The 25860-nt window shown below is 38.0% G+C and overlaps 1 protein-coding gene across 1 annotated transcript; it reads right to left on the bottom strand.

The window, feature by feature from the left end:
- Positions 1–16358: 16358 nt before the first annotated feature.
- Positions 16359–21527, bottom strand: LOC131683779 (serine/threonine-protein kinase PAK 1). Its single transcript, XM_058966074.1, has one exon. The coding sequence runs from the start codon at positions 21131–21133 to the stop codon at positions 19559–19561; it is 1575 nt and encodes a 524-aa protein (XP_058822057.1). The 5' UTR covers positions 21134–21527; the 3' UTR covers positions 16359–19558.
- Between the last annotated feature and the right edge of the window lie 4333 nt (positions 21528–25860).

The following is a 25860-nucleotide window of genomic DNA, read 5'->3' as shown; positions in this document are numbered from 1 at the left end:
GACTCATCCCAAATGTGTCGACGTGGGTTCATACGAACTTCCATTCAACGCAACTGTTATCCGGGTACGGATGTTTCCGGAAGTACCTGCATTGGTTTGGACATGTTTTGTCACCCCTTTGCCCGGAGTATGCGAACGTGCAGGAGACACCGGAACATGTGATCTTCGTATGCCCTAAGCTCGAATGGGTATGTCTGGAGTGACAGTTGACAATATCGTCGAAGACAATACCAATAAAACCACAAATCGGGTCTTGGGAGAAATTCCGCGACCGGGGAACTCTTCACAGTTGTAGATTACGTCCACCACTGGGGACCAGTTGAGTAGTGCGCGACGTAATACGGGGTTCGAGTTGTCGGAGCGCTAGCGAACCGGATGTCCGACTCCATCGAAATCGCCTGACCGACCTCGACACCCTACCGATTTGCATAGAGGAGGCTAGATACATCGCCTGGTATTCGTGCGAGTAGATTGTGTCGAACAGCTAACAGTGGGTCGTTGGGGCGCCGGTTAACCGGAAGCTACGTTCCCCCCGGAAATACTGGACAGACCTCAGCACCTACTGGCTGACTCGATAAGTAGGCTCAATGACTCACGGAAAGGAACATCGGTATTGGGAGAAATCTACCAACGGGGTATTCACAGAGGGTAGATTCACCACCGACAAACTGACATGACACTGTATTTTCAAATTTGGCAAGATATTATTAGAGAGTCGACGCAAAATTTTGTAACTCGTACTGTCAAACGGACGTTCGTTTGCCAGTACGAGTTACGAAATTTTCAGTCAACTCTCTAATGGCGATTTCGCTTGAACCTGAAACTGAGTCAGGTTCTAACCCCAACCGCTGTCAGTTCATACATTTTAACAGCAGTTGGGGTTAGGAACTGACTCAGTTTTGCCTCAAACAAAAACCACATAATAATCATCGAAGCTACTCTATGTAACTAGAGTTCCTCCAGTAGAAGTTTGGACAAGAGAAAATAGACAACCATAGGCACTTGACTCAAAGAAGTTGGGCTACTTTTGAAATAGTTAAAGGAAACTATAACCTTAGAAATATATGTTCTAGTTTTATTGAACATTTGATAAACAGCTGAATAAATTTTGTAAACATATATATAAACAATATTTGACAAAATATGAGGTAAATCAGGGCAAATGACATACACTGCATTTTCGGCGAAAGATCTACGGTCCGATCGTAAATCGTTTCATTCTCGGAAATGGAATAGTTTATTAATCAATGTGATAATAAATACCGAAGTTGTTGTAACGGCATTTAATTAGCATGACACTGGAAGGTGAAGTATATTTTTCAATATTATGAGCCATAGCACTCAAGGGAGAGCAAGGATGTGAGGGAAGAAAGTTTAGAAAAGCGTGGAATAGGGTCATTTGAGCAAGCTTAGAGTTTCCCGGCGACTTAACCTTTTGCATGCTACCGCAGGAGTTAGGATCTTTTGGCATTAGAATACAAATCACCTGAGTCTGTGGCATGTCCGGACGAGCATAGAGTAACTTGTTACTTCATGCTGTCGGAACCGACTTGAAGTTGATTCAATTTTTTCGATTCACTTTTCATGGAGTCTCCAGAGAACAAAGCCAATCAATACCGCAATACTGCCCGTGCTTTTCCAAAGGAGACACGACGATTATTTTTCGTCGTAGCAAGATTCCCAGCGCTATTCGGCGCACGATTCATCGCAATGTATTTTTTATGGGAGGACACTTTAATAAAAGGTGGTGCAATTTTGTGTAAAAAACATACAAAAACCTGAAACTTAAGAAGCACAGTTTTAGTCAGTTTTATTGAGAAATTCAGTTAAAGTAAATAATTAGCACACATTAAACTTTGGTCATGCATATTTTTTTTACGTTTTCAGCATTTATTATCAAATGCGCCAATTCAATTCGTCGCCTCAAAATGATTAAACGACTCGTTTCCAATGAAACGTGCAATACTTTCTACTTAAAACGGTAATATACGATGCTCCGCTCATTTGAATTCGAAAAACTTCTGCTCGTTTGAATGTCTTGTCCAGACTTTTACTAGAGGACATTAGTGTTCTTTTACGAAAGACACGTTAAGTAATGATGTGTAACTCATTATACAGATGGAGTTACTGTTCCGAGTTTAAATTATTTGCCAAAAATTTTCACTGAAATCGTTCTAGTTGTCATGTCAGTTTGTCGGTGGATTCACCGCCGTGAACTATCCGACTATATCGCGACAAAAAAGGGAATTATTGGCTCACGAATCAGACATTGGTACCGAGAGAAATTCCGCCGCCAGGAATTTTTCAGTTGGAGTAGGGAGAGCTTACCGCAGAGTTCTATCCGAGTAGATTGAGATAATTTTTATATGAAATCTTCTGTGTACATTTGTGACACGTCATACATATTTTATCATCAATATACACTTATGACACGTATGCGAGCGACTTTGGTTTACATTTTAAGCAAAAACTGTAAATATAGTCAACCGATCTTTGCACAAATCGAGAGATTACTTCAGATAAGATATAAGCATCGAATACCTTCTCCGCAAAGCTTCCAACATTTATAAATTTTAAGATATTCAATCTCAAACTTTAAAAATCGTTTTTCTCGAAAAGTGCTAAATGGCGCTTGTCATAAGATAGCACAACAGCGACGATATGAAATTTCTGTATCACTTACATGTAAAATGCTATATAAAATCAATATAAAAAAGAATAAGAAAAATCTTTTTTTCTGTTACTCCCCTACGTTTTGCACCAAGCATTTGAGTTAATGACAACATGGTTAAAAGGGTGTGCAATGGCAATATCAGGTTATTTTCTTCATTATTTATGAACTTATTTGTGCAAAACTTTCGGCTTTATCCATCTTTTAGTTGAAATAAAATAACCTTCTTGAAATATCTGCTCCTTCACTTCTTTCACTTAGTGACCCAAAACGGGGTGCAAGTGCGCTTAGCAAACTCGCAAATATGAGGAGCGGTACATTGCCGCTTAAGGCTCAAGTTACTTTCTTTGAGCATGTGTTAAAATTGAACACTTGGTAGTATGCGTAGGAAAAATTGTGTACAGCTTTGCCGCCGATGTATCCTATAAAGCATTCATTAAACTCTAAAAGAAGAAAATCAGTCGATTTATTAGATTATCAGGATTCAAATCACGCAAAATAGTTGGTGTGAAAACAATTGACCGGGTGGAATGGTGCTTTTGAAAAAGTGGCTGTGGTTTTTTCACTACGCAGTTGTGTAGCGTGCCCCGGGACGGTGTGATGGTGAGACGCAAAATCACCGCCACTTTTTCAAAAGCACCATTCCACCTAGTCAATTGTTTTTCCACCAACTATTTTGCATAATTTGACTCCTGATAATCTAATAAATCGACTGATTTTCTTCTTTTAGAGTTTAATAAATGCTTTGTATGGATAAACCGGTGACAAAGTTGTATGCATTTTTTCCAACGCATACTATCAAGCGTTCAATTCGTGTAGACGCTCACCGAGAGTTCTTTGAACCTTAAACTCTCATTATACAGCACAAAAATATTGAACGTAACACTGAGACATACTTTTTTAACTGGAAAATACTGTTAGTATTTATACAAAATCAAATTATTTGTCAAACGCTAGGGTAGCTTAGCGTTATAAACCGTGTTGTCATTTATCGCTAGGTTGCTTCAGATACACGTCCTCTTCCGGTAACTCTGTTGAGCCTAACTTTAGCTGGTTTATCTTTTGGTAATTCTTGCTACATGTCCGACCTGCTGTAGTCGTTGGTGAACCTGGCGAACTCCTATCAATACCCTCAGGTGGTGCCAGTTGGGACTTGAGCAACGTTAGAGAACATCGGGTAACCAACCGAGGTGGATCGTATGCTGTTAGGGAAAAGTGGTATCGAAGAGCGCCGTTCACCATGCTCGGGGCGGCACTAAACAGTTTTTGTTGGGTGAAGGAGACATGCGGTGCTTCATCAGCTATTTCCAAGATGGCAGCTCCATCGCGGCAATCAAAATGGAACAATCGACAAAGAATACGGCATTGTTGAACGGAAGGTGATTGGAAACTCGGCACTTGAATCATCAGAATCCTGTTGGAACATGTCCGGCAGCTACAAGAAGGTGGAGTTTACAGTTCTTCAAGAAGTTCGATGGCACGCCACAGAGGTTTATATAGGGTAGACGAGCCCTTATTCATCTCATTAGTCAGGATATCACACTATTTCGATGATAACTCGACTTAGAGTTAGTGGATTGCGCTTAAATAGGTATCATCATCTTTGCTTCGTTCCTAAGAAGCAGCACAGTTTAAAAAATTTTCCTGGGAAATGTAAAATACTGGCGTTTGAGCGAAGCGAAAAGTCGAGCACAACGTACCCTTATTCATCCTATCATTTGAGCTAATGCGTTGAATAGAGATAGCAGATACTGCTCTAACTAATGTGTTTAAATGGGTGAGATGAGTAGAGGTGCTAAGATGAATTAGGGAGCAGTTACCCTAGAATAATATGATTATCTAGGTCTTCAATGAGTTATACAGCAGGTGGGTGACGTTCACCATGACCCGCTGTACGTATTAGTTGGCGACATGGCTCTGCTGATCTGATCTCCCTCATTGAACTCTAAAGCCTTGTTTTTCGTTTGTTGACCCAAACCACATACTATTTTTTTGCAATTGATGGATTTATGCAATTCATAAAAATGCTTACGCTTTAGGGTGTGCATGGAATCTGAAGTGTTTTAACCACACTATAAAGCCACATGAAAATAAAGTAAGTGGACCTTCGGATATGTATTTGAATGGAAATCGGAATACTTTTAAATGAATGGATCTTACGTGTATTATTGTGGTATTTATTATATACATATTACAAATCATACTTTGAAACTGTTTAAAGACATATCTAGCTAGCTTTGCTCATCAAACTGAAATACTGCTTATCGTATTGATGATTGGTGATATTGTCAAGTAGTTTTGGTGGTAATTTAGGCAATAAAATATAGCAAAGAATATAACATATTTCATATAACAAAATCAAATTTAAAATACGGTTTTGTTTTTTTTTACAGTGATGATATAGGTTTCCAATAAACTTAATTTCTCTTTTTTGCATTTGTATTAAAAAAAAATTACTTAATAATTTATTTACACTGAGTCAATGATATAGGGATGGACCTTCTGTTCCCAACTATGTGTCTAACCTTAACATAAAATGTGTATTGCTAAATACATGACTATGGATTGACAGATACGTTAAACTATACAAAACGTTGAATGTAGAATTGTTTGAATAATATTGACTAACTTTTAATTACTGCCAATCGAAAAACGTTATCGACAGCGAGTTCATGACAGCTCGGTTTTTCTACGAAATTAGAGATATAAAATTTGTGTTTTATGTATAAATGCGTTACAAATTGCAATACTAAATTCATTGCAGTGATTGTTCTGTACTTATATGCGTATTGTGTATTTCATACTGATGTTTACATACTAGGGCGAAAAAATGTTGTATATCAAAATCCACGCAAAAACCGCTTGTGTAAAATGTATTGCATCGTTGTCGATTCATAATTGGCTTATCCACAAACATTGAATTACTCTGAGAAAATGTTTCATTGTACCCAAAGGTATACTCTTCTAGGTCAGTCGATTTTTCATTTATAAGTATGTCACAATGGCTTTATTGAAAGGGGTATCTAGATACACAATATAGCTATTTTTTTCTAAACTTAGTTTCTATTCTGATTGGTTAAAATAAGCTTTCGACTGTTTACGGATTAGATTGGAGAAAGTTGCATAAATACGGGTGGAATCATTCAACTGTTCTGAGACCTTTGCCAACAAAACAGTTCTAGTGCAAAAGGGAAAACAAAGAAATATAGAATAATTATGGTTCATACTAAAGGGTGTTACGATCAAAAATTGGTCAACTGCTACTTGACACATTTTTTTTATCGAGCATAGAAAAAACCTGCACACCCCTAATTTTAAAAATGTTTGTGTGTAGCCTCATGCCGACTGTTTGATTTTGAAATTTGCTCTTCAGTTGTGAAAATGGGATCGAAGCAAGAGGACCAACGGAGCAATTTTGCTATCGCATCGCGAAAATCTGAACTCCTCCAACGCCAAGTTGGCTAAATTACTGAATGTGGCCAAAACAGCTGTCACCAACGTAATGAAAGTGTTCGGAAAACGTTCGGTGTTCGTCGACAGCCAAAAAGACTGTCAGAGGAAAATCAAAAGGGGAAAAATTACCTCGAAAATGACGAAAAGTGTGACCAGCTGTTTCTAGCGGAATCCCAACCTCTCAGTCCGAGATGTTGCAAGCAAGCTGGGAGTGTCGTCTACAGCCGTGCAGCAAGCTAAAAAATCAACTTTACAGTCGACTTACAAGAAGGTGGTGACTCCCAAGTTGGTCAGAGAACGATTACGGAAGCTTTATTGAAGATGCTAACGAAGTTTGATTGCGTGGTGTAGGTTGGCGAATATTATACGTTGACTGGAAGAGGATAGGTAGCAGAAATTGTCAAACACATTTAGCTGTCGAAGTTCGCTACGAAATATCTCGTGTGGCAGGGCGTCTGTTCTTGTTACGTGAAGAGCGAAATTTACGTCGCTAGCGGGACCTTCAATATGTATTCAATATGTATAAGATATATCAAGATTCACGATCGATTTGTAATAACATTAGTAACTACCCAGTACATATTGTCGTTTCCATGGAATATCTGAAAAAACATCTTGTAAAACCATCAAGGATATAAATTTGATAGATAATAATAGATTGGCTGAAATGAAACTTTACCGTTGCATATGCCTGTCTGTGTCTTTTCATCTTTTCCCTGATCGAAGGAAAAGAGAAGAAGAAGGAAAGAAAGTAGAATTCGAAAAGCCGTTTAATACAACGACACAAAAATAAACCGCACGTAATTCAAACTCACGATCGCATACGAGCAAGCGTTAAGCTCTTTACCATACCGGATTAAAACATTAGAGCAGTGGTTTTCAACCTTTTTCGTCCCATGTACCCCTTTCCGAATATTGATCCCCATGATGTACCCCTTTCTGAAAATTGTTTACCATCATTACCCTGTAGGGTTGCTACCCCTCCGTTCAAATGAGTTCCTTCAGTGTTAATGTTGACTGATCCAGAAGCGGACCTTAACTGTTGGCCAGGTAGAAAAGATTTGCTACTTTGTTGGAACCTTCCTAGCGACTGTGATGACGAATAACCGAATGTTTTGTTCCCAGCAAAAATTTCGGAAGACACCGCAGTGTGCTTCACAGATGCTACCGCTTTCCTGCCTGCTTCACAGTACTTAGCTGTGGCAGAGAGCAATGGTTGTTCGGTTGCTCCTCCTCAGCGTGAGTGGCCGGTGCTTTTAGATTTTCGTCGTTAGCCAGGGAAGTGAAATTTCACATCTAGCTAACTGGACAATACGGTTTACAAACGCGATAAATTTGCAGCTAATAAGAAAAGCGCAAAGTAGTGGTGTGCATCATGCTTTTCCAAAACAAAACAACAAACGGTCAATGTGAGTCAATTTTGGAGATTGATATTTCGTCGAGTTACAAAAAGAATGAAAGAGTTTATACTTGTCTAATTTAAACTCAGCAGATAGGTCAGATAGGTTCAAAGTGATTCTATAAAAACCTATCCCAGGTCAGTAAAATTTCCGGAAGCAAACCTTACCAAAGGTGGTAACCCTATTACCCTGTAAAAAAAGATTTTCAATTGGATAAATGCCACAATTTTACAATAAGAAACACCTTCCAGGGCATTCTCAGTAAACATCTCAATTCTTGACATACTGAAACAATATATAAAGACAAATACCCGACTGGAATGTTTGGATAACAAGTTAAAATTTGTCCCGCATAATTCACCCCCATCAATCGTCCAATTTACCCCTGGGGGTGAATTCACCCCTGGTTGAAAACCACTTCATTAGAATGTCCCTAATATTAAATCATCAAAACACAGTTTTATCCTAGCTTTTGTTTGACGACAAGTTTGTAGATTCTTCCAATAGTTGCAGTGCTTGGATGAAGCCCGAGACAGCAAATTTTTCTTTATACAGCACGTCGAAATTGGCAAAACAGTTTGCCTGACCAATTTGAAGGCCATTTTCAGTAACTCTGGAATGCCCGGGCATCCAGACGAAATTAATAGTATTGACAATACTTCGATTTAAGCTCAACGAGCAATCATTAGCTTGGGCCGTGAGTTGTCCAAGCTAAGGTATCTGATTGCAGTCTGACTATCGGAGCAGAAGTTGTTAACAGGCCAGATACGCTTACTGTTGTCTTTGTATATCGCCTGACAACCGCTCCTTTTAAGAGAGAGAGGATCTTCAAGTAAATTGCCCTGTAATCCAAACTACGTGTGGGTGTAATTCCACTGGGAACAAGAACAACCTCACTCCATGTAACCATTAGTCACCAAAATCGCGTAAGCTTTGTGGCAAGATCAGCAGTGTTTCTGTTCCGAAGACTAGTAACCTGCAATTTGTATGCACATCATAGTGCGTATTGCTTCATGTGTATATATATATATATATATATATATATATATATATATATATATATATATATATATATATATATATATATATATATATATATATATATATATATATATATATATATATATATATATATATATATATATATATATATATATATATATATATATATATATATATATATATATATATATATATATATATATATATATATATATATATATATATATATATATATATATATATATATATATATATATATATATATATATATATATATATATATATATATATATATATATATATATATATATATATATATATATATATATATATATATATATATATATAGAGGATTAATGTCACGAAGAGCCTCAAGCGCAGCAGTCTAAGTTGTCATAAATGTTCCAGTAATCGTCATGAGCACAATCTTTGCAGATGGTTGAACTGTATAACTCTAACGTATTTGACATGATCCACATACAGTAACACAGAGTCATAAAACTGCGATCTTTGGATTAACCGACATCTTAACTTGTCGTCATTCCTATGCAACAACTCCTAATGCTAGTTGTATGAAAGGGTTACATATCTTTCTGCGAAAAAATTGAGGAAAGCTTGAATGTTTTAAAGATATGTAGCAATGATTTTGTTACATTAAAGTTGAAGATTTTTGATAGTCCAATTTATGGCCTTTTCCCTGTATGGTCGTTTTGTTAGAAATATTGAAAGAACTACGTCATAAAAGTGGAAACGTATTATATTAACTATTTCATGATCACGAATAGTGCATCGTGACTAATATGTTAGGAATCAGGCATAGTTCACGAGGCCTGAATGGATTCATGAATAATATTTCGACTTTCGTGAAATAGTTCACGAGAAAGTACCTATACCGATTTTGTGAACAAATTCACAACCACGAGAACCAGATCATGATCAAAATGTAATAAATTAAGAATCAGTTCGCCTCGCATGGTTGGATCGTAAACAATGTTCCTAAATGTAAGAAAAAATCACGAGTTAATCAAAATAGGTTGTGAACTAGGTCAGGTACACAAAAACGATTTAAAAATGGCATAACGGAAACCATGACTAAGTTCACAACATTAAAATAAATATCCCCACAAATAAAAACGTTTCGGGCGTTACTGAAGTAAATTCGCACATAATTACAATATAGGGTGACGAGCCCATTTCGCCATGTTTCTATTATCACGCTATCCATTTGAAGCCGTTGGTTAGAGCAGAATCTGCCATCTTTGATCAACGCATTGAGTCAAATGGTAGCGCAACAATAGGGGCACTGGATTCGATTTTTCGTTGCGCTCAAACACGAGTATTTCGCTGTTTTCAGCGCTTTTGTGTAATTATCTTGGTTCTTGACAACGAAGCAAAGCTGTTGATGTCAATTTTTACGCATTCCATTGATTGTAGGTCAAGAAATTAATGAATTAGTGAGACACCCTGCTTAGTATGGTGAAAATAGGCACTTTACCCTACATGATTTTGTCAACAGTCCTGTTTTAAAACGTGATTGTTGCAGAATGCATGGCATTCACGACTTTGGGAACAATTGTCTTCCGTGTATATGACATGCAATTTAATGTTTGAAAATAATTCAAATAAATGTCGCCGCGAATACGTTTTACAATTCTTTTGCGATTGATCCAATTTTATCACTTTTTCGAGAGCAACTGGAAAAATTTCGCGATGAACAAGTATGTCGGTGTGACTGAAAGCAACATAAAACTCTAAGGGCGTCAAATCGCCAGAGCGGGGCAGCCGATCGATATTTTTGATTCATCAAATGGAAGCAACCGGCCCCCAAGAATGTCTCGTAATCGCTCGCCAGTGACGTCGATGTCGGCTCACCATTATTTTTAGAGGAAAATGGGTCCAGAATGTCATTTGCTTACCAACCGCACCAAACTGTTATTTTTTTAAAGATACGATAAAGTCTCTAAGATCTACATTTTACAGTTGGATCTCATCGCTATTAAATTGTCTTGTGATTCACCCTCTGACAAGCAAGTGATTAATGCAAATACAATGCTATCACGTGCAGCATCGAATGATAAAGATGATATATGTCCGGTGGTTTATGACATACCCTCCTAGGGGTGATGGTGCCATAGATGTGTGGATATTATAGATAAGAGAGTCTAATATAAAAAAACAAGACCCAGTAGGTAACGAAGTTGTCTTCGGAAGTAACATTTGGAAAAAAATCCAATGTTTCTGTTACTAGAGTAGAATGGGGTCAAATATGTATGCGGGTACAATAGGTATAAGGCATCTTGGCTATGTTGTTTCAGCGGTCGCTCATCTTGTGTGAATTAGATACACGGTAGAGAACATCGTTGACGATTGTCATTTCGGCTGTTACCATGGATCAGCTGTATTATGGCGTCATTTATGTTTTCGCGCCATTTGGGAGCACTATAAGTCACAACTAATCTTTTTTTATTTCGATTATAGAGGTTTTAACCTTAAGGTCATTCGCCTCTTCGAGTTAGAAAAATCTTATGAAAAATTTCTAACCCTATGTGCGGGGTCGGGAATCGAACGCAGGTGCGCTGCGTACAAGGCAATCGATTTACCAACTACGCTGCGCCCACCCCTGTACAACTAATCGTCTTACAGTTAATTAACCACGTGAGCCGGAATGAACAACTTCAATTCCACACTCTGGGGCCGACGAGGACACCGAAGAAGTCATTCGCAAGTACAAAGCCAGACACAGCTGCCGAAACAACATGTTTGTTCAAAATTCACTTTCGTGGTTTTATGATTTTTCATATCATTTGCCACTTCTCAGTATCTCACCTGAATGACGTCAGTTTAATTTTTAATTAATCTGCAATATTAATACTTTTCAAATAAAAGTTGAACCGGTGATTTTCTAAGCGTGTTTAATTCAACCTCGAATATAGTGACCTATCGTACCACAAGATTTTAAAAACATTGGAAAAAAGTACCTTCACCTTATTGGATTTAGTGCTTTAAAAATATTTAGCCAGGCATAAAAACATTATTACCAAAACGTTGCCAGATGTAAAACCTTTCCAATGAGTGCTTGTTTGTCATAATCAGTGCAAAAATACCATCTCACGAGGTAGCCAAAGAAAACTGACCTACTCGACCCCACTCTACCCTGTAGGGTTACAGCGTCCTAATCCATCTTAGCATCTCTATTTACCCAACCCATTGGTAATAACCAAAGAAAAAAAAACAAAAATTGTGAAATAAAGCAGCTAAATTGGCTATCCCCGATGTTCGTTTGGGCTGCACAAAATAACTTTACTAACGTGCACTTTTTTGACGTTATTTTTGACAGCGCTTTTTACATATCAACGAATTATGTACTTTTAGATAGAGCAGACATACGTCCTTATCTGCGAGAAATAAAACATTTGTATATGGTTGAATAGCTTATAATTAAAAAAAGAAATCATCGACCGTTCTCGGGCTTTCAATTTTTTCACTACTACGACGAAAATGAGGCTTTCAATTCAATATATATCTACACAGTGTAACCACCGACAAACTGACATGACAACTAGAACGATTTCAGTGAAAAATTTTGGCAAATAATTTAAACTCGGAACAGTAACTCCATCTGTATAATGAGTTACATATCATTACTTAACGTGTCTTTCGTAAAAGAACACTAATGTCCTCTAGTAAAAGTCTGGACAAGACATATTCAAACGAGCAGAAGTTTTTCGAATTCAAATGAGCGGAGCATAGTATATTAACGTTTTAAGTAGAAAGTATTGCACGTTTCATTGGAAACGAGTCGTTTAATCATTTTGAGGCGACGAATTGAATTGGCGCATTTGATAATAAATGCTGAAAACGTCAAAAAATATGCATTACCCAAGTTTAATGTGTGCTAATTATTTACTTTAACTGAATTTCTCAATAAAACTGACTAAAACTGTGCTTCTAAAGTTTCAGGTTTTTGTATGTTTTTTACACAAAATTGCACCACCTTTTATTAAAGTGTCCTCCCATAAGAAATACATTGCGATGAATCGTGCGCCGAATAGCGCTGCGAATCTTGCTGCGACGAAAAATAATCGTAGTGTCTCCTTTGGAAAGGCACGGGCAATATTGCGGTATTGACTGGCTTTGTTCTCTGGAGACTCCATGAAAAGTGAATCGAAAAAATTGAATCAACTACAAGTCGGTTCCGACAGCATGAAGTAACAAGTTACTCTACGCTCGTCCGGACATGCCTTAGACTCAGGTTATTTGTATTCTAATGCCAAAAGATCCTAACTCCTGCGGTAGCATGCAAAAGGTTAAGTCGCCGGGAAACTCTAAGCTTGCTCAAATGACCCTATTCCACGCTTTTCTAAACTTTCTTCCCTCACATCCTTGTTCTCCCTTGAGTACTATGGCTCATAATATTGAAAAATATACTTCACCTTCCAGTATCATGCTAATTAAATGCCGTTACAACAACTTCGGTATTTATTATCACATTGATTAATAAACTATTCCATTTCCGAGAATGAAACGATTTACGATCGGACCGTAGATCTTTCGCCGAAAATGCAGTGTATGTCATTTGCCATGATTTAGCTCATATTTTGTCAAATATTGTTTATATATATATATGTTTACAAAATTTATTCAGCTGTTTATCAAATGTTCAACAAAACTAGAACATATATTTCTAAGGTTATAGTTTCCTTTAACTATTTCAAGTATAGCCCAACTTCTTTGAGCCAAGTGCCTTGAAACTATGGTTGTCTATTTTCTCTTGTCCAAACTTCTACTGGAGGAACTCTAGTTACATAGAGTAGCTTCGATGATTGTTAGAGAGTTGACTGAAAATTTCGCAACTCGTACTGTCAAATGAACGTCCGTTTGACAGTACGAGTTAGGGGCCGTACACAAATGACGTAGCTTTTTTTCAGCGATTTTTAACCCCTCCCTCCCCCCTCGTAGCATTTGGTCACAAAATTCTAACCTCCCCCTCGTAAATAACGTAGCATTTACCTACCCCCCCCCCCTCGTCCCATTCACAGCGCCCGGATGATGAAAAAAAATACATGCTTTTCAATTATTTTAAATACATGTCCTTTCGAAATGTTTGACGACTTTTATCAACATTTTCATTATAACAGCAAATTACGTGCAGAATAAGCCCATTTCATCACAAATATAGCGTTGATAGTTTTGTTTTAAATTTGATATGTCAAGGGGAGAAGTTCTCTCAATCCTGTAGCTGCCAATGATTCTAAGAAGTATACGTTCATCTAAATTACTAAATTTAGTTTGGTTGATTCCGAAGTGAAAATTTAATTCAGCTTCCAAACTAAGTCTACTAGTTAGCAACATTAGCTAACTAATGTAGCAAGTTAAGTCCGCATACAAAATCTTTTCGTATTTTTGCGAACTTGAAATTGAAATTCTGCGAATCGTAAAATTTACCACATGAAAAACCGCATCAAAAGTAACTTGTTTGAATTTAAATTCATTTCTCTTGGGAATGGAGGATCATTAAATTGTTTTCTCTAAACAATGGGTTTTAAACATAATGCTACGTCGCACAACTTCTGACCCTACCCTCCCCCTCGTCACACTTCGTCACAAATTTGGTATACCCTCCCTACCCCCCAAATGCTACGTCATTTATGCATGGCCCCTTACAAAATTTTGCGTCGACTCTCTAATAATATCTTGCCAAATTTGAAAATACAGTGTCATGTCAGTTTGTCGGTGGTGTAACGCCGGCCCTGCATACACAAGCTAGTAATGCCGTGGAGTTCTGTATGAAATATCTGGTTTGGTAAGCTTCTTGTACCTGTGGTTTGAAAGGTGGCATTTTCATTGTGACTGGGATTTTTGAAGCTAAGCAATGATACGTCTTCACTTTGATCCTTTGACAAGGATCAAAGTGGAGACGTTCCTGGTTGACAAACGTTTACCAATGTGTAAAGATGAATACGAATAATGAAACACATTAATTAAGAAACTATCTCGAAAGTCTCTAAATAAACATTGCTTAGCTTCAAAAGTGTATCAAAACAAATGTTTCAAAAATGAAACTCAAAAGAACAAATCGTGTTAAATAGCAAGGGAACTCTTGCAACATAACACTGTAAAAATTGTGCCAACTTTTGACATATAATACCGATTGACATAAAACATTAAAAGGTAGTTGGTCATTCAACATAACAATCGTGTAGTATAAGCACAGACTAACAGACATAACACTCAAAAACAAAGCTAGCCCGCTTTAACGGTCATTTTAAATATATTTGTAGTTGGGACTGTGGCCACATTTGAAATTATGGCGCCACTGACATATGAACAAGCATATGGGGGATAGACCACTAGTGAAAAATTGTTCCCAAACCTGAGGGTAACCCACCAGTAAATAAGTGTTTGGGACTGTGAATAAAAGGTGGAGCTAGTGTTCTGAGAAAATTGTCGGATCGATGTTTTTTGAGGGAATTCCCTCATAGTGTTATGTCTGTTAGTCTGTGGTATAAGTATCATTTTGCATAAGGTATGGAAATACTTTCGAAAGTATTTAGTGTCTTATGTTTGAGTAAAGCAAGCAATCGGGCGGATCGTACGTCTTCGTACGAAACATTTTCAATACAAAAGATGGACATATGCTCTACGTACGAAACATTTCCATGACAAAAGAAGGATAAATGCTCCAAAACCCCTCCAAACCCTTTGTAAAATTTTGCATTCGTTTCGATTTTAATACAGATTCAAAGAAAGCTCGACAGAAGGAATCAACCCCTATGTTTGAGTTAACCGGACAGACGAAAAGATCATAATTTTGCATGTAAGAGCTATTTGGCTTACAGATTCAAAGAACCGCTCTAGTTTGAAAGAAGGAATCAATCCCTATGTTCGAGTAAACCGAGTAGGAATGGATAACAGGATTTCTTGCGAGGGACTGCAACTTTCGACGGCTCATCCTCAGCAACTTTACACCGGCTTATGTAATGTGCAAAGTTTTGACTTCAGCATATAACTTTACTTACTAATATTTTAAAATCCACCAATTAGCGCAACGCATAACACAGTTGCATTCTTTTGGATCCTAGGAAGGGAGTTCGCTGCTTCCGATAGCTGTTGCCAAATGGCTCTAAAACACACCTGTACTGAATTCAAAAATTCTCCTACATGAATGTTTATATTACTTATAGAAATGTAAAAATACTACTATTGGTCACAGCACAGTGACGTCATGCATTAAATGTGACAGGGGGTTGTCCTGTTGATTACATTTTGAACTTAGAGATTATTCGTATTCTCAAAATGAAGCATTTAAAATATATTGGGAATCATGTTTTTAGAAGTATAAATGTTCTCTAGAGCGCCTTAAAATTAAATTGTGCTATTCCCCACTGTGCGAAAATGTATATGAAAATTCTAATAAGTGAACTAATTATTTGTTTAGCAATTACTTCTAGTGTTCTCTGAATCGGTAAGTAGTTTTTCTTGGTAATTAATTATTAGCACTAAGCTTATTTCAATGGAATTCAAATTTGTTTAGTCCAAACTGTAAACAAAAAGACCAGCACTTGTCAAATTTGTGAGGTTAAGGCATTTCATACAATGGTCAATTATATAATCCTGCACTCTTCGAGGGGAGCGAAATGGCTAACTTTCTGAATAAGATTACTGATTTTCAATTCAAAGCAATATCGGATCTTACCAAAAATTTCTGGGAAATAGTTATATCTGAGGAACGAACTTCTGGGTATTGATTCATTCTGCTTTTCCGGGAAAGGGTACATTCTGGAATATTGCTTTCTAGGAAATGGTTCTTTTGAGGGATTTGTTTTCTGGAGAACAGTTCTTTCTATAGAGAAAAAACTTCGTTGTTTTAGTTTCTGGGGAATGGTTTTCGGGAGAAATTCGTAGAAACAGCACCAACACAAACAGACATAACACTATGAGGAAACTCCTCCAAAAATATCGTTCCGCTAATTTTACCAGTACATTAGCTCTACGTTTTATACACGGTTCCAAATACTCGTTTTCAAGTGCTCAGGAACAATTTTTCACTAGTGGTCTGTCTCCCGGACGACAGTCCCAACTAAAAATATATTTAAAACGACTGTTATTATTGGCAAATAATTGTTTTCTATTGTTGGGTCTGTTAGTTTGTGGTACCAACTAGTGGTAAAGGGTGTCTCACATCAAATTTCATCACGGATAAAACGATGTAGAAAATAACCCGTTGGGTATTTTCTCTTGAAAATATGGGTAGAAGTAGTTCAGCGTGTATTGTTTACACTGTATCGCTGTCAGTTTTTCTAAAATTGAAAAAAAATAGCTTCACCCAAAAAGCAACGTGACGAGTTGATTTTGCCCAAGCACCTGGAAATAGTGGGATTAAACGGCTACTACCAAACTCTGAGCTTCAAACGGAAGGAAAAATGCGGTCAGAATGGATGTTGTGTTAGTGATCTAAATCACAAGAGCGTAGTGAAAGCGTTTAGGCTTCGGCAGGGATGTGGCCAAAAAGTTCAATCTGTACAAGTCTTTCGTTCAAAGAGCCAAGGACCGGGAGGTAACTATATACGTACAAAATGCAGAAGGCTCCAAATCGTGACGAACAGCAAAATACAGTGGGAAAGTCACGGACCCGGAAACTGTACCCCCAGATGCTGACGAAGCGTCATTGTCTTATCATGGATGATGAGACTTAAGTCAAAGCGTACTTCCGGAGCTACTGTTCTTCACCACCCAGCACAAGTTGGATGTTCCTAAAAGAAGTAAGAAAGCAGAAACTTCCAAAGTTTTCCAATAAATACATGATTTGATCAGCGAATTACTCATGTGGCAAACGGAGTGCGCCGTTCGTAACTACCGGGGCAATAAACGGGGAGGTCTACCTCAAGGAGTGCTACATAAGCGTTTTCTTCCTTTGTTGAAGCAACACGAGGGCCCTACGATCTTTCGGTTAGATCTAGCTTCGTGCCACTATTCAAATGTTATCCTGGAGTGGTACGAAGCCAACTTCGTACTTTAGAAATGAACTCCCCCCCCACAAATGCACCGGCACTAAGGCCCACCGAAACATACTGAGCAATTATGAAGCAGTCACTACGGAACCATTACAAGGAGGTCAAATTTTAGGAAGACATAAAGAAAAAGTGGGTTTCTGTACAGAAGCTGCTGCCAGATGTTGTACAGAACCTAATGAGTGGAGTTAAGCATTCGGTTATGGTATTGAAGTTGAAGGAAATAAATGTGCCAAAAGCTTATTCGTGGTTTAAATTTTATTGTCTGAAAGTCCACTAGGTAAATTTCTACAGCGTTTTTTCCGTGATACAATTTTATATAGGACATCCTTTATGATTATGTCGCTGTTTAGAAATCTGTATGTGATCAGTTGTCAATCCAACCAAACTCAGTAGCACACCTGAGGCCCTATTCTCACAGTCACGTCACCTAGTAACTAGAAGAAAATTTCCTTCTAGTCACTAAGTGGCGTGACTGTGAGAATAGGGCCCCTGATGATGATATCGAAATTACCTTTGAATCGACCGTTAATTTTAAACATAACTTTAGCGCATAAGATGCACGTCTATTTGCTGTGCTGATAGGGAATATTATTCCACCAGAAGCCTTGATTTGTAGATAACAATAAATTCAGTCACTGGTCTGTTTAGACACTTATCAACAAAATGATCGTCGGTAACATACACCTACACAGCGGTGAGTAAGGTCATACTAATTTTATCATAATTAAGTGACACCTCTTTGACCGGCAAAGCGTGATATTTCTTAGATAGTATTTTTGCTTCTGCATTTGTATGTGTGTAGATACGTCCCGATAGTGGGGATCTTTGCCAGCGAGCTGTGTTCCCGGTTGTAAACGATGGAATTGTTAGTTACGGCTTTCCCGTGTCTTATTTATTATTATTTGCCAACCAATCTCTTAACCTCTTACTGTAGCTGTATACGTAAGTGGATGAAGCATAACACACTTAAAGGCAGTAAGCGCACTTCAAGTTATTATTTCGTTACTGTAAGTTTACACGCGAACCTCAAATCATCGACTGCATTTCCTATACACACACTTTACAGCTTAATGTGCGGTGTATATACACGAAACATGTACCGGAATAGAACACAGCACAAGAGAATGAAAAAAACGAAGATGATGTTGTACAGACTAATTTGCTTAATCGAAAGGAAAGGGAAAGTAACGTTCATCTTTCCACTTTTGTTATGGCACGAATTTAGCGATGCTCAGCGTGCTATCAGGGCATCTAACGGAAAGTATACGTGAATCACACAATGTTTGTGTTGCCTGTTAAAAACGATTTATGAGGCTCTTGTTGGAAGGTAAGCGCGATTGCATAGTATCTACATTTGTCTGCTCTCTTTAAATCACACAAAAGTTATATTGAAGAATTTAACCTATAGGTACTGCAAATATAACTAACTTATCAAAATAGAACAAATTTCAAACTTATGATGCGTAAGTTAGATTATTATGCTCCCGCATGTTGACAGACAACAGATTTTGTGGAGATACTCCAAATTGCCGTTATACAAAAGCCATTGGATGACAACATTTATGGTGCGTTTAGAGATAATGGTAAATGAATTAGAACCAATTTCATTCAGGAATGTCTCATAATGAATCGACTATTCAAAGTTTATGGTATTGAGTTTGCTTCTGTTCTTGCTTGCAGAGAGACATCTTTCACTCGATTCATAGATTTACCTACACTTAATTTCAAAATTTCCATTACCACGAACGACTCATTTCGTCACAAAATGGACGTTACAATCGACAATCCACCTTTTCAATCAGCGAACGCTTCTTCGTACAGCTAATGTTGGTTGGCTCGCCTCTCAAAGTCGAACCTGTTATCAAAGTGGGGAAATGTGTCGAAACCTTATCATTTTTCCCGTTCTTCACATGACTCTCGTTTCACCACACAAAAAAGTTGGTAGTTAAGGCACTAAGTTTCACAGCCATGCCGGCGCGCGTGTTTCTTCACTGTTGACATTTTTTCGGCAATAGTGGTTAATTTTCTCGCTTCAATAACCGTCTTGCCGCTTTAATGAGAGGAGTCAAGGTGCGCAATTCCATACAGTCCTGTAGGAAGAGATGCTGGAGTAGTTCATCGCCAGATGCCCGTTGATCGACTTCCACCTGTAGACAGCAGTCGAGGAAATCCTTAAGGTTGTCCGATAACTTGTCCCAACTCCTAATATCTGGACGGCCATTTGCAGCGATCAGATAAAGAGCTCGTAACGGTGCTTGGTTTAGATATGGTGGCTGCCCTTCAATCATTTCAATTGCCATGATACCCAGCGACCAAATATCAACTTTCTTCCCGTACTGCTTACGTGTTACTACTTCAGGTGCCATCCAGTACGGTGTACCGACCATAGTCTGCCGCTTCTCGTCACCTTCGATGTTGGCGCAAAATCCAAAATCTGTTACTTTCACCGAACCATCCATACCGAGCAGTACGTTGTCTGATTTGATGTCTCGGTGGATGATGCCCTTTGAATGAAGAAAACTAATAGCTTGCAGAACTTCACGGCAAACAGCAGCAATTTGTCGATCTTTCATCACTGTTTCAGTGACAACATCCGTTAGGGGTCCACCATCCATGTATTCTAGAATAACCCACAGGTGATCCACTGGTTCCAAATAATAGGCTTCTAAAAAGTTGACTAAATTTCTATGATTGAAATCTTTGAGAACATTGATTTCGTTCAGGATGGATTCTTTGGACGATTGGTTTTTCATGTCGATAGTCTTAATTGCCACCTTCTGGTAAGTTTGTCGATCGAGAGCAATAAACACCACTCCGGAGGCACCTTTTCCTACTTCAACAGTTTTTTCATACCGGTCAAGAGGGTCGTTCATGTTGCAAATTCGTTTCAGTTCATTATAAACCTGATCGTCAGATTTCGGTACCCTGGCATTTTGTTCTTTTGGTCTTAAAATAAGTTCGTTTTCTCCCTCGAAATCAACTTTGTTAATTAAATCGTAGGAACTTTTGTGGCCTTCCAATGCGCTATTGTTACCGAGAATGATCATTGTCGCCTTGTTTCCGCTTTCCATAAGATTCAAATTTTGAACACCCTTATATAGCTTACTATTGGTATAGTTTCGGGGTTTTGGCATAATTTGTGGCTTCGGAGGTAGTGTCATTGCTTTTTTGGGGAGCGGTGGTGGAGGTGGAGTTATCTCGGCAAAGTTTTCCTCGCTGCTTGCTTCAAGCGAATCCTCGCTTTTGTGAGCATTTTTCATATCCAAAAATTGATCAATGGATTCAGTTTCTTCGTTGATTGCATCTTCCGTGATGAATGGTTTGAAGGGCTCAGCTTGCTCCTTCTTTTTGATCGAATAGTTGTAAAATTTGACTGCCTGGTACGCTGCCTCTGGGTTTTTACTCTGCTCATCGTGTGTGATAGATGCATCCATAAGTCGAATCCATGCTTTAGGTAGACCTTCCAAATCACCGGTGAGCTTATTCTTACTGACGTGTATCCCATGCACCACATTCGTGGGCAGGCCGATCTCCGAGATTTTGTTTCGATCATTTTCTTTGGCACTTTTTCTGCCGAACAAACTTTTCATCATTTTAGCTGTATTTAAGATATCAACTCACTTCCAATAATATTTCTGAACTCACTCGGTTTGAGTGTTTAACGTAATCAAAATCAAAAAGCACCAAGGAGCTGTAGAAATGCTCCAATATTCACAAAACACAATGAAACAGGAGTGGCCCTTACTTTCTTCTTCTTTTCACTGATTTGTCCATCAGCAGAGCGATAAAGATTTACACGAATTTCGCTAAACGTTATTTGGGAAACTGATAGCTATTTGAAAACGCGACTTTTTTACCAACGGAACTGTTTTAACATCATTGTCAACAATTAACTGAACTGAGCACAAGGACAAACTAGGAATAGTGAAATATTCGCAGACACATTTGGATATTCCAGACTTGCACTCGATCTTCGAGTGAATGACGAATCACCATACGACATGGAGTATACAACTACTAATGACTGCCCGTCGTTTCTACACTATTCCACGCACACAATATTAAGCTATGTGGCGATGTTTTTACATTTGACGGCTGGAGGAATTTTACTACCTACTCCACCTATGTAGAGTCACAAACTTTCGAGGCTGGCGCATTCTCTGAGCACACAAAGTGAGACAGTCTTGATTTTATTGAGCTTATTTACATGAAATCGGGGTCGCAACATATACAAAATATGTTTATCTAATTTCACAGCGAAAACTTTACGCTTAGAATTGTGAATCAGGATTCAACTATCGGACACTTTGCTTTAATTAGTTTGTAAAATGACAACCTATCCCTAAATGTTTGTTGTAGCATATCTGCATCATATTGTTAAATTATTCTGGTTACAGTTGAAAATCGAAATATTTCACTTGCGCCTTTTGTTTTTTCCCTATTTGCAGAGTGGGCAACTAACGCGCATCTTATGTGCATGCTAGAGAATCAACTTCCCATCATCTATACACCAGTTGCGCTTTAGTTGCGCACGTAAAAAATAGGAGGAAAATCGAAAGTCGCTGGCTCACTATTTCGATTTTCAACTGTAACCATAATATTATCCTAAAATCCATGTGGCCTACCAAGTTTACCATCACTAGGTACAACTTGAGCTTACAATTTCGAATAATTCAAGAAGAATACCAATAGATTTGGTAATTTTTAAATACCGATAATATTTCTAGTTATCAAAATATTGCGCACTTCCCACCAACCTGGACTCCGCACTTTCAAAGTGCGAGTGATCAAGCCGCTACTGAAAACTGCGAGCTTTCAATACACACACTGAAAATAATCGATACGATAAAACCATATGTAATTAAACATCACATTCATGTGCATTATCATGTTAAAAAGAAAAAGAAATGATTTCCCTTTGAATTTCACATGAAAATCCATTAAAACGCATTCCATTGGTAGTTTCCATATTGTTGTCCTGCATAGCACTTTTAACAAAAGAACTTAACCCTCTAGTGCCCAAATTTTTTTTGGCTTGAAAAAACTTTTGGAGGTGGGCCTCGTGATGAGAAAAACGAAAATAATGTTGAAAATTCTTGGAAGTAATGGGTTTTTCATTAAGGCCTTAAAATAAGTAGGCCGCCTAAAGGCAGTGTTGGGCACCTGGGCGAATAAAAAACAAAAACTTTTTTTTCTTCTAGTTACTTCAACATAAGCGAATACAGATGGTTTCTTATATTTTGGACTCCATCAGAACCCTAAATACCTAAACTGTAAGGAGTATTTCTCTAGTGCTTTGGTTGTTTAATTATTGACTTCTAATTTATAGTAGGGGAGTCCAGGGTCTGCTGGCGATAGTTTCACTTATCATGTTTTATGTTTTTAATTTAAGAAGATCGTGTAAAAGTGAATGCGTTGCATAAAAGAGCGGACTGTTGTCTTCATTACAGAATTTTAAATATGTGACGCGAAAATCTCGCCAATTTACGACTATGCGCACAATGATGCCACCTGGCCACTTTTGATGATAAAGTATGGATCGCGTGAGATGTTTTTTGAATAAAACTGCAAATCAATGTTATTATTTTTCAGCCTCATTGTTCCTGCATTTTAATTTCGGCGCACAATTTGTATTCAAAAGCTAAATTTTCGAAATTTTTCAGGGAAATTCCGAAGTAAACAAACAAAAAAAACAAATTTTACTTGTGGTTACGTATATTACATATACGGCCAAGGAAAGTTCTTTTCGCGCGCTATCGAAAAATCTAGTCATTCGTGGAATAGCTTTGAACTCGCCCTAAATAACAAAAATGCTAAAATTTAAGAACGTTACCTAGGGTAATGAGCCTATTTTCGTCATAACCATGTAAAACAGTTGGTTAGAGCGGCGTTAGTCATCTTTGTTCAACGTATTGGTTCAAATGGCGATTTTTGATATCATAATGGTTCATAAGAAGAAAGAAATTTTTCATACGCATTGCATCAATTGTATTGCGAGTAATTAATGAAATTGTGAGGCACCCTTCCTAATACGACTAAAGTAGGCTCTTCACTCTAATACGCTCGAAAACTCAATATCACTTACAACGTGTACGAAACAGAACTTAATGCAACATAAACACATTGGAGAATGGATTAAACAGTACTTGAAGTGCAGAACTAGAGACAGCGCCATATGTCTAATACAAAAGGAGAAAAACAGATTCTGCCAACTAGCCCCAGACACCCTAAATATTATTAAATGATAAGAATATCCATATTCTAACTGCAACATTCACCCAAAGTTTTTAAAACATAAGTTTTTTCAGCTAAAATTGCGCATAATACTGGTTTCGGTACGATAAGTAATCACTAAAGACTGAAATTTTTCATACATTGTTTTGTGTTGCATGATGTTGATGAGATCTACAACCTATACTAGGTCACTTGAAAAGTACAAAATCACTGTAGCACCATGTAATGAGCCAGGTATCAACTCAACCGTTGAGCAATTTAGCGTTGCAGTCTCTGATAAGCCGAAAATCTACCGGATGTGGCGTATTAGTAAGTCGTGATTCGCTGGTTGGGCCACAGCCTCTGTCCAACTAACGAATTTGGTTCGCTAGTTGGACCGACTGACAAATATCTAAAACTCTCCAAAGAAGACATTAGTAGTGTAAAAGATTGTTAGATAGGTTTTCAAAGTAAATTGGACGTTCAGATGCTTTTTAGTTGGACAATGGTCCAACTAGCGGAGGTCCAACTGAAAAGCGGTCCAGTTAAAGAGTGTCCAACCAGCGAATCACGACTGTAGCAGTAATTGCAGCTTAAAGGCAAGAGCTGTCTAGACTTTTTCATGGATTTGCCATGAGCAGGTTTGAACGATTATCGAGCTTGGCGACAGTAAGTTGTATTTGTGTGCGTTATATGTGCCACCCGACCGTACCTGTGACATCGAACATGTCGAAGTACACTGCAGCTCGGTTTTTAGGATACTCGCATTTAATGGGATCATGGTATTAGGAGATTTAAATATTTCTAGCATTTCATGAAAATTTTCCCGCGTTTGATTTCTCTATCCGGGTTCCGACCACTCCTTTCTCTACCCAAGTACAGGGAGGCTACTTGATAGATATAGCTCTGCCAAGTTACTACAGATCATTTCTATTGCCAATGGGAATAGCTGCCACCTCGATCTTTGTTTTGTCAGCGATCAGGTTTCCGCCACATCAGTGGTAATGGCTCCCTCTCCTCTAGTAAAATCAGTAGCGCACCATCCTGCATTCATCGCTACGATTGATAGGACTGTGGTGTATGAATTCGATGTTTCATCGCTCTCCGTCTGCTACGATCGCAATATCGCAGACCTGCTTACCACCATCGATTGGGAAAATATTTTGGACTCCAAAGATGTCGAAACCGCAGGGCCGCCGAGAGGGGGGGGGTGTTTTCCCCCGGGCCCGGAGTTTTGAAGGGGGCCCGGATTTTTAACAGAAACTAAAATTTTGACAAATACTTTTTCGACAAAAATTTATTTGAGAATACAATTAAAAATTCAATATCTTGTGTATGAGGTAACTAGAATGGTGAAAATTCTAAACTACTGGGTATTTGATATCAACTATGTTTATATTAACGTAAATCTCGCATCGAAACAATATCGGACTCGAACGGGCGTAGCGGAATTTGTACATTGAATGTCATGTACGCAGCTCACCTGGGTTCCCAACCCCGCACACAGGAATAGAGATTTGTTACAGGAAAATTCCTAACCTGAATGAAGAAGCGAATGACCTTAAGGTTAAAATTACTATAATGGAAACAAACATATGATTAGACTTGTAAGGGTTAAATAATTAAATGGTTTGATTAGAAGTCATGAGGTTGTCTTCAAATTTCGCCAATTTGAATCCGATTTTTTTGATTTATTGAATTTCCAATCTTCGAAAGTGCTGGATTAGTATCGAAAGTAATTATTGAAAGAAAAAAATCCTGCTTAGGGTTGCCACACCGGTTTTTGAGGCGAATTCCGTGTCTTCGTTCAGATAAATTTGAATTCGCCCGGAAGAATCCATTGGATTATTTTGCAATTTTGCGTTGCCCTTTTCTTTACCAGGAATCGCCCAGCACCCAGCTCTCATAAACATCATCCTCGGGTTGCAGGCCCTATGTTCCTCACAAAGATTCTCGAAAGAAACTGAAGTGTGATTTCACACCCCGTGTTTGTTTACTGAGGAGCAGAGCAAAGCTCGCTCGGGTTATCCTTCACAGCGAGAGTGGTTGGTGCTTTTGGATTCTTTGTGAATATCCGAGAAAGCGAATCACTACATCCAACTAAATC

Source organism: Topomyia yanbarensis, chromosome 2 (genome assembly GCF_030247195.1).
Source record: "Topomyia yanbarensis strain Yona2022 chromosome 2, ASM3024719v1, whole genome shotgun sequence".
Classification (NCBI taxonomy): Eukaryota; Metazoa; Arthropoda; class Insecta; order Diptera; family Culicidae; genus Topomyia; species Topomyia yanbarensis.
This window is presented reverse-complemented; position numbering and strand designations above follow the sequence as displayed.

Coding starts and splice junctions, on each gene's coding strand:
- LOC131683779 (XM_058966074.1), bottom strand. CDS start 21,133: ATGATGAAAAGTTTGTTCGGCAGAAAAAGTGCCAAAGAAAATGATCGA.